The 9165-nt window shown below is 36.9% G+C and overlaps 2 protein-coding genes across 3 annotated transcripts in view; one reads left to right on the top strand and one right to left on the bottom strand.

The window, feature by feature from the left end:
* The window catches only part of zgc:152951 (uncharacterized), a 9633-nt gene extending 5227 nt beyond the window's left edge, over positions 1-4406 (bottom strand). The window contains exons 1-3 of one of the 2 annotated variants that reach the window (XM_014011505.1): positions 4347-4406; positions 1564-1803; positions 1322-1439 (exon numbers count right to left, since the gene is read on the bottom strand). In XM_014011505.1, the coding sequence (XP_013866959.1) occupies positions 1322-1439; positions 1564-1803 (358 nt within the window). In that variant the 5' untranslated portion in view covers positions 4347-4406. Of the gene's footprint in view, positions 1-1321; positions 1440-1563; positions 1804-3093; positions 3281-4346 lie in introns of those variants that run through there. The other variant, XM_014011504.1, reaches the window with a different exon arrangement.
* Positions 3692-6669, top strand: cunh3orf38 (chromosome unknown C3orf38 homolog). Its single transcript, XM_014011506.1, has 4 exons — positions 3692-4059; positions 4258-4433; positions 5574-5782; positions 5867-6669. Exons 1-4 carry the CDS (start codon positions 3933-3935, stop codon positions 6228-6230), a joined length of 876 nt encoding a protein of 291 aa, XP_013866960.1. The 5' UTR covers positions 3692-3932; the 3' UTR covers positions 6231-6669.
* Positions 6670-9165: the final 2496 nt, after the last annotated feature.

Here is a 9165-nt window from a genome sequence, read left to right as displayed (position 1 = left end):
GCTTTTTGACAAGTTTAAAGTTTCTTTAAAATACATTCAAAATGTTTTAAAAATAAACTACAAAAAGTGAAAATTAAAATATAGCCGTATCTGCAACTGTATTTGATAATGTTTTGAACTTTTAAAATATTGCTTGGTAGAACCAGAACAGCACTTTATATTATGTTCACATCAGTTACTTTCATTTTTGCCTTTTACTTTTCATTTAAAATGTTTCCATTCTCGGCAGGTTTCTAAGGTTCTTCTTCATATTAAAAAAAGTTGTTAAACAACTGAGTGGCGCACTACTGCTACTAGTGGTGAAAAATTGTATTGCACCCTATTCAAAATCAATGCGGTCCCACGGCCCAAAGTAAAAAACTGTTGTTCTTTTGAGGCCCTCAAGGTGGTGCTCGCGGCCCAATAGGTTAAGAAGCTCTGCCTGAAAGTACTTTACACTTACATTAACATTACAGTCATTCACCCATTCACACACACACATTCATTCACACACTGATGGTGGTAAGCATTGTAGCCACAGCTGCCCTGGGGTACACCAATGGAGGCCATGCAGTGGCGCCACCGGACCCTCTGACCAGGTAAAATGTCTTGCCCAAGGACACAACAACTTAGATGGCCAGAATGGGGGATCGAACTGGCAACTCTCCGGTTACAGGACAACTTCCCCTAACCACTCCGCCACAGCCGCCCCAAGTAATAATAGTAACAATAGGAAAAATAGAGGGCTGGGTGTCACTGCTGACTGTCAGAATCAATTGATCACTGAATGGCACATGTGTTTTATGTCTATAGCAGCATTCAAAGCAGGCCCGTATAAAATAATTTAAATAAAATAAAATAAAACAAAAATACTGCAAAACCAACTTGCTGCCAACTCATATTGATAATGTTGCTGAAAACTCACATTACATGTAAACATTTTAATACCTGAACGATGTGACTCATGAAAAACACCCTGCTTCCACTGTAGGATGTCTAAATGTGACGTCTAATGAGTTAGTATGCAGCTGTCTCTTGATACTAGGGTGTCAGATTTCCTGTCTCAACCGTCTGTGCTGACCTCTGCTAGGGGAGAGGCACCTGGTCTTACAGAAATATGTTAATATGTCCACATCCGCCAACGCAATTTCGTAACCGTCTCCATCTTTTTGTGTTTTCATCATTAAACAAAGCTGACTTTGTAAAACTTGTCAACATAGTCTTTTCTTTGGAAGATGTATTTTACCCATAATTAGTCCAAACACATCTAAAAGATTACTTAATCTTGGAAAATACACCATACAGATCTAAAAAATAAATTGCTGAACCCAAAAATGCTCACCTCCATCGGTCGCTCCACCTGTATCCATTGATGGATTCTTGCCAGGCGATGGTAAAGCATCCGCAGGAAAAGGTTTCTCTTTGACCAGAGTCACCAGCCTCTGAAGCTCCTCAGGAGACTGAGATTGTGAAGCACATCAAACAAGTGACACAACTTAGACCTTCGTGTTTTTTCACCCATTTCTAATTAGTGCATCTCAAGTTCATAAGAATCAGTCGTGTTATTAATCTCCTTTGTCTTACCAGTTTTAAGAGGTCATCGTTGCCCCCAACATGAACGCAGTTAAAGAAGATTTGAGGTACGGTGCTGCGTCCTGTCAGCTCCTTCAACTTCTCCCTCAGCTCTGAATGACTGCCAACATCCACGTCATGTACCGGTACCCCCAAGCGCCTGAGGGTGGCCTTGGCCTGCACACAGTGTGGGCAGCCCTGGATAGAGTACACCGTTACCCGGCCTGGAGCGCTGCTCTCAGACTCATCCATCTGCAGCAAAAAATATACTTTCACTTCTTGTGTTATACTGAGCATATAAGAGTAACAATTGGTTTCTCATTGAATTACTGCATTTTTAATTAGGGCTGTGTATTGGCAAGAATTTGGCGATACAATACATATCATGACAGAGGGGGCACGATACGATATATCTCGATATATTGCGATACAATAAGCAAGGCGATATATCGCGATATATTGCGATTTTTTTTGTCCAAAAATTATATTAAATAAAAACCTCTTACAGGGGAAAAAAAAGAAAAACCAAAATTCATTGTCTCAGAAAATTCTAAAATTACATAGACATACTTTTGATACATTTAGCTGTGTTCTGCTTTGTATGCGTTTTATTTTATTTGTTTCATATTTCTTATTTCATCCATGTTTTCAATTATTAGACTAAATTTTGCCAATAAATAGTTTGAAATATTTTTTGCAGCTTTTAGTTTTTAATATTAATTTACAATATGGTCACCCAACACTTAACAATAGCCTCTACCTCACGAAGTAGAGGAGCCAAATGGCTGGCTCACTGCTGCCAACTAGTGGTCAGAGGCTGAACTACAACATAAAAATGAACGGTTGGCAGGAAAGTTGACATTTTAAACCTTAATAAAAAATCGATACAGGGCTTTAGAATATCGATACAGTATCGGGAAATGAAAAATCACGATATTTCAGTGTATTGATATTTTCTTACACCCCTATTTTTAATATGCCACATATTTCTTGAATCAAAATTTTGATTAATGTGTTTTTCTTTTCTTTTCTTAACTGGTGTCAGAGAGTACATTATCTAATTTTATGAGCATCTATCTTAATAATAATATGTGATGCAGGTACACATTAATTTACTTCACTCTCTAGATTTGTTTTGTTTATCGCTGAGTTCAGTTCTTGATTTCAGAAATTAGTTTTGACAAAGGAGGACAGTGATGAAGCTTTGTATTTATTGCCACACATTTCCCCTGTGTTGAAAGCATAAAGTCAGAATAACACAAATTTATGTGCAAAGGACATTTTTTTAATAACTCTGAATATACTGAGCTACAATCCTAGAAAATAAATAAATGCACTTTTAACATGTATTTATTTTTTCTAAGTAAACGCTAGAATTTTAAAAGAGAACTGTATGGTGAAAAACACCCAGTAATTAATTATACTGTGAATGGGTGTTATCGTAATTTAAACAAACAGTTAACATATTTTGCGCTCTTCACTCAACGAATGACTACTAAGGATTAATTTAGCAAAAAGAAGAATAAAAAAAAAGCACTTTACCTTTCGAGATTAGAACCATATGCTTGTTATGGGAATACAAAAATAATATTGCAGCACTTGTCCTTTTAGCACCGGTGACTAAATCATATTAATCAATGGGGAGGCTAGAAAAAAATCCTGCAAGTTAATGAGCAGATATCCGGACGGCATCTCTCCATAAGCTATTTACACTTTTGCTAGCTAGCTCCGGTGATGATGCCTTCAGGTGTTTACCGTATACTTCATATTTTCTTGTATTTTGGCTGTACCAATATCCTAATTGTCTTTACAAAGATATTTACTTTGTCCTGAAGACATAAAGAGTAGTCCCCATCAAATAAGGACCACATTTTTTTTGTAAGATTTGCAAATAAAACTTTTAAATAAACGAYCCAGTTTATCCAGTGTGCATTGATTTTTTTCCCTTACAAAATAATTCAGGCCACCATTTAAACTCAATATTTTGTTATACTTTTAGAAAACTAAAATTGCTAAAATAAGCGACAAGTACAGAATAAAACACTTAAAAGCATATGAATGAGTTTCTAAATTCCGACTACCACAAATCAAACACAAGCTCCTTATTGATGCGTTCGCGTACCTCCGGCGCTCGGGTTGTCAAAGCCATTGAAAACAGTAAACAGAGTCGATCACGTATAAATAATCTTCACATTGCTACTAGTAAACTATTTAGTCTCTATTATTTAGGCACAGAGTGGACAATACGAGGTAATTAACTAAAACAACCATGAATGGTTTAGTTTGAGGGGACTGGTTAAACACTGATACGTGTTTCCATACGGAAGGACTTTTTAGTCGGACACATATGGACGAAAATACCAACCAAATGTTTTGCGAAAATGCCAGGGCTGTCTGAAACGGAACATGCTGGACTAAAACAGATTTTAGGCTCAATGACAGCGGGTGATTTAATGTCACTCAGTGACACAGTCACAAATAAGATGATAGTTGTGGAAAACATTGCAGGTAAGAGACAGTCATTCACTGATGCTTCGAAATATCAGACATTAGTTATAAACTACGATTTTACATTTATTAAAAGGAGCTACTGAGTTGTAAACATGTTGGTTTGCACAGATACAGGCCAGAGGGCCCCGAAAAAAAAAACTTGTGTTATTTAATCGAGACATTGATCATGTTCTTTCACTTTTTTTCTGTCAACAGAAGCCATAGAAACCGTTCTTTCTTTTTCTAAAAATGCCGAAGAGCTCCTTAAAAGGAAGAAGGTTTATCGCGACCTCATATTCAAGTACCTGGCCAAAGAAGGGGTGACGATGCCCCCGAACAGTGAAAAACACCAGCTGGTCAAGAGGGCGTTGGAGCTGTGGGCATCAGTAAAGGTAGGAACCGGAAGTCATGTGATCTTAACCTGCTTTCAGACCTGAGCAGTTTTTTGTTTATAAACCATGCATTAAGTGTTCAAATAACAAACTTAAGAGCCATTTAAAGACTGTTTGGAAAAAATAAAATCTACATAGCTACAGTTTTTTTTTTAAATATATATTTAATATACCATTATATTGATTGCACAGTTCATTACATGTGATTTGATCTTCAAAAGGTTTCAACTATAGAAAAAAAATAATAATAAAACTTACTTAAAACAGGGGATTTGGAAATTAAGCTTCTTAGGGTTGGGCAATGTTGGCAAAAAAGATTAATCACGATTAATTGAGGTATTTAGCGGATAACTGGAGTCCCTGGACACCTGCGTGTTCTAGTCACATGACCACTTTAAATCACTCTAGTGGGAAAGACTTGCTTTCCATAAAACTGTTCCAAATTGTGTCAAAAGTACAGAGTTCTTGCTATACATCAAATTTTAAATTGTGTTGATAGACCAAKTAAAACCAGGGTTATGATAAATAAATTACAGTACTTGAATATGAAAAAAAAAATCACATTTGAAGCAGAGAGGAGCCTCGAGTGGACTGACCGGGGAACTCTCCAGTCGCTCTCCCTGGCAGCATTAATCGTATTAATCGTCAAGTGCCAAAAAATAATCGATTCAAGTTTTTCTGACGATTAATTGCACACGGTACGATTTTGCCCAACCCTACTTCAGATTCATGTGGTAGTAAATTTTAAATTAGTATTTAGTTTGGATGGTCACATAGCAAGGCAATTCACAGTAATGTACCGTATGAACCTGGTCAGATTTTAGTTGTTCTTCTAGTTTCATGACAATACTTTAAATTAACGAGTTTTTACAATGCTTCTTTCATATTAATCTGTTCCTGTCAAGCTAATTGTGTGACCTGTAATAAAAAAGACAGCTTTTTTATTCCATTAATGAGACCAATTGTGTGACATAAATAAATGTATAAATACATTTAATTTAGTAACTTCAAAATCTGATCTATTGTTGCTCTCTAAAAGTGTCTCCATTTGTTTGTAAAAAAAAAAATGCTTGACCATTATGGTTAACAACCTACTCAATGTACAGTGTGTTGTGTGATGAAATATTTAATTCCTTTAAGGTCGATGAGGCCAAAATGCAACAGCCCACAACATCTGAGTCGACAGACACAAAATGTGAGACAGGCTTTGATCCACTGGTCCTGGGCGTCCAGTTCTGCCAGTGGTTCTTTCAGCTGTTAAACAGTCAGAATCCTTCACTTGGCCATCAGCCTCAGGAATGGGGTCCACAGCATTTCTGGCCAGATGCGAAGCTCAGCCTTCTCTCCAGGTAAGAATAAAGCAATTGTKAGAGCGGATCACACTGTGGAGTTTAAAGAAAATACAATTCATCTCTGTAACATATCTTCCTCAGAACTGCCACTGAACAGATGGACGAGTTCCTGGGTGCTGAACTGGTTAGTCTTCGTCTCCTGGCCCTTACCAGTGGAGAACGCCTCTTGTTTAGTCCCAACCTGGAGCCTCACGGCCTTAGGGCCTTGGCCTCTCCTCATGGCCTGGTGCTGGTTGCTGTGGCCGGAACCATCCACAAAGACGCAGCCTGTCTTGGTATCTTCGAGCAAATATTTGGCCTCATTCGCTCTCCGCTGGCTGAAAACAGCTGGAAGATTAAGTTCATCAACCTCAAGATCAGAGGCCAGAGTGCTCTAGAGGGGGCAGAATTAGCAGCACCCAGTCTGAGCTACAACTCCAGTGAACTCCAGCTTCTTTGTAGCTGACGGCAAACAGTTTAAAGACTTTTRTCTCCTCCAGTTTATTTAATGCAGAGATGGTTGTACAGACTGATTACGCTTTACACGTCTTTAAAACAACTTGAGAATGGCAACATTAAAAACTTTGGAGACTTTTAGCTTCAGAAATTAAWCTAGTTTTATTCTATTTTTTGTTTTGTTGTGCTGGAAACTTTTAGTAATATGTTAAATACACTACATATCGATGTAAAATTCGGTATGTTGTTCTTTGAAGCCTGTGCCTTCTGCAAGTTGTACTTTAAATAGAGTTGTGAATATAATATTGTAAATATATAACATACACAAGCAGGAGTCAGACTTGTGTACATTTAAAATTTATTAGCAGTATTTTTTTGCAAACTTAAAAATTGGGTTTATCCAAAGGCCAATAAAATTCAATGACTAAAATAAAGTTTTTTTTATGTAATTACAGCGTTTTGTTTTTATGTTGGGTAAGTATTGTATAGTTAATGGGTATCAATAGATTTAAAGTTGTTTAACTTCAGCTTTTGTACTTGTGTGTATGTTTTATGTTTTTTTAAGGCTCAGACTTGACCACTGGTTTGTAAAAATAATTAGGTTTTGTACAGTGTTCTTTATATAATTACTTATATATACTATTTTCCTTTTTGGAATTATAGGATATTCATAGCTGAATTTTTTTAACTTTATCGTACAGATTCCAGAAGTTTTGTGGTCCTAAATGCCCCCTAATTTTAACACTCAGTGTTAAAATTTGTTTTTGATATCTCAAAGGTGCCTTCAAACACCCTAATCCCAATGTTTCCAATCAACTGGTAATGAGTAGTTGACAGTCCAGTCCAGATTATGCTTAAATATTTGGTGTGTAGGATTCACACCTACACCTTCTTATAAGAAGGTTATAAGGAAAGTATTTTAGCAAGGATCACTTTATTTTCGACAAATATTCTTCCAGAGCAAAATGAATGGACACACAATAAGTGGCTTGAGTCTGAATTTTGATTTGATCCATTAAATGTGATCATTTATGTTATCACACAAAATCACTACAGCGCACTTAATTGTGAGCAATCAATTTCCTATAAAAGTTTGTAACCAACAATAACAAGCACGCTTCGAGCTTCGTTAATTGTCAATCAAGCACTTAAATAGAACACAAACGTCAAGCTTTAGATGTTGAAATACCAGACTTTTGAGGCAAATAACTTAAGTTTGGCAAGGTCAGGGTGCCCATGTGAATCCTACAGGTGTTGAAAGTATCATGGATGCAGGAGACTGTGTAGCTACATTAATMATGACAGAGACTCACAGGGTCCAACAACACAACAGCTGAGCGACGAGCAAAATGAGGCATGATAGACTTCATCTCTGATGGAAATCAGGGTATTTAGACCCAAAAACCTTTCCCCTGCCTCTCAGTAATCATTCCTATTTACAGAATGCAGTCTTCACTGATGTGTTTTACACTACAGGCATTATTTATGCAGCAAAAATGAAAATGTTCATTGTTATCTAACGAGCTTCAAGATGGTCCCTCGTTAATGTCTGAGACTTGATTTTCCTTAGTCACCCTGGAGAGGCCATGCAAGTTGAGATGGGGCATGTTGAGTGCCAGTATGACTCTGTGGCTTTTGTGGAAAATGCTACATGTGGGAAATTATTCTTGGCAGCCTCTCTCAAAGTCCCCTGGAATAGTTAATATCTGTGACTGTACGGGCTGGAGCCACATGCCCCTCTGTGCTTTACAGTACCATAGTTGTGGTGAGTGGGGGGGGGGGACCACTGCAGTCATTGATCTCAGTCTGTTCACCTCTTCCAAAGAATAACAAGCTACTTGCCTTCCCTCTTTATGGCACTATAGGCTTCTCTGTGATTTAATAAGTGGTTTGGGCACGGGAGCAGCACTGACGCACTAGTTCAAAAATACCGCTGCAGTGGCGTCTGGTGATGGTTTTGTTTCCACAAGAGTTTTTTTTCTCTCCTCGTCTAACAGCGAAGTGTGTTTCTCATGAAGAAACATGCTAAAAACCTTAGACTTGTGGCTTTTTTCAAATAATTTGCGGGTGTTGAACCATAAAAAGGCTTTCTTTAATTTTRAATCCATATTTTTCGTTTATGATTGATTGGATGTTGGTTGGGCTTCAAGAAAAAGCCACATTAAGATCAAAGTTGACTTTATTAAACACTTTATGTGGACAGTTTGATAGCTTTTTACATCTTATTGATTACTATTTATTGCCTGGCTGCCACCAAAAGACATAGCTGGATGGTAAGGTTTTTGCCTGCGTGTGTGCATTTGTCTGTGTGTAACCAAACCTATCTCATAAACCACTGAAAATACTTTAAGAAAACTTTCAGATATTAGTCATCTGATGCACATCTAATCTGATTAACTTTTGGAGTCAGCCATATTCAACACAACTGCTATGGCCAGCTGACCTTAAAAAACACTAAAATGACTACAACTCTGTCAGTTTTACAGATATTTCCCTAAAATTTGATGTGATGGTTGCTGAGACTCATCCCCAACACATGCTATGAACACTAATATATTGGGCAAGATGCTTGCTTATCTACACCTGATTAACCTTAGGAATCAAATCAAATCTAGATGGCTGCCACAGGTAATTAGTCAACACAAAAATGTATTTAAAGCTATGTTTTTTTTTTTCAGAAATATTGAGCTAGAATGTGACATGGTAGGAGCTAGGAGTCATTTACAATAGTTTAGTTCAAAGTTTATTCATTTAAAAACAACACAAATTCAACATATGACAAAAACACAAATCACAAATTAAACTAAATGAAAGGTAGCAGAAGAAGAAAGAGTCTTGTAATCTCTGCCCCTTTTTTCACAAACAAACAAATTCAAAGAAAATATTCTTCACTTTACAATAAACAGAAATAATAATGTCCTATTAAAAACATACAAATTTTACAT

The sequence above is a fragment of the Austrofundulus limnaeus genome, unplaced genomic scaffold, assembly GCF_001266775.1.
Source record: "Austrofundulus limnaeus strain Quisiro unplaced genomic scaffold, Austrofundulus_limnaeus-1.0 Scaffold81, whole genome shotgun sequence".
In the NCBI taxonomy this organism is placed as follows: domain Eukaryota; kingdom Metazoa; phylum Chordata; class Actinopteri; order Cyprinodontiformes; family Rivulidae; genus Austrofundulus; species Austrofundulus limnaeus.
This window is presented reverse-complemented; position numbering and strand designations above follow the sequence as displayed.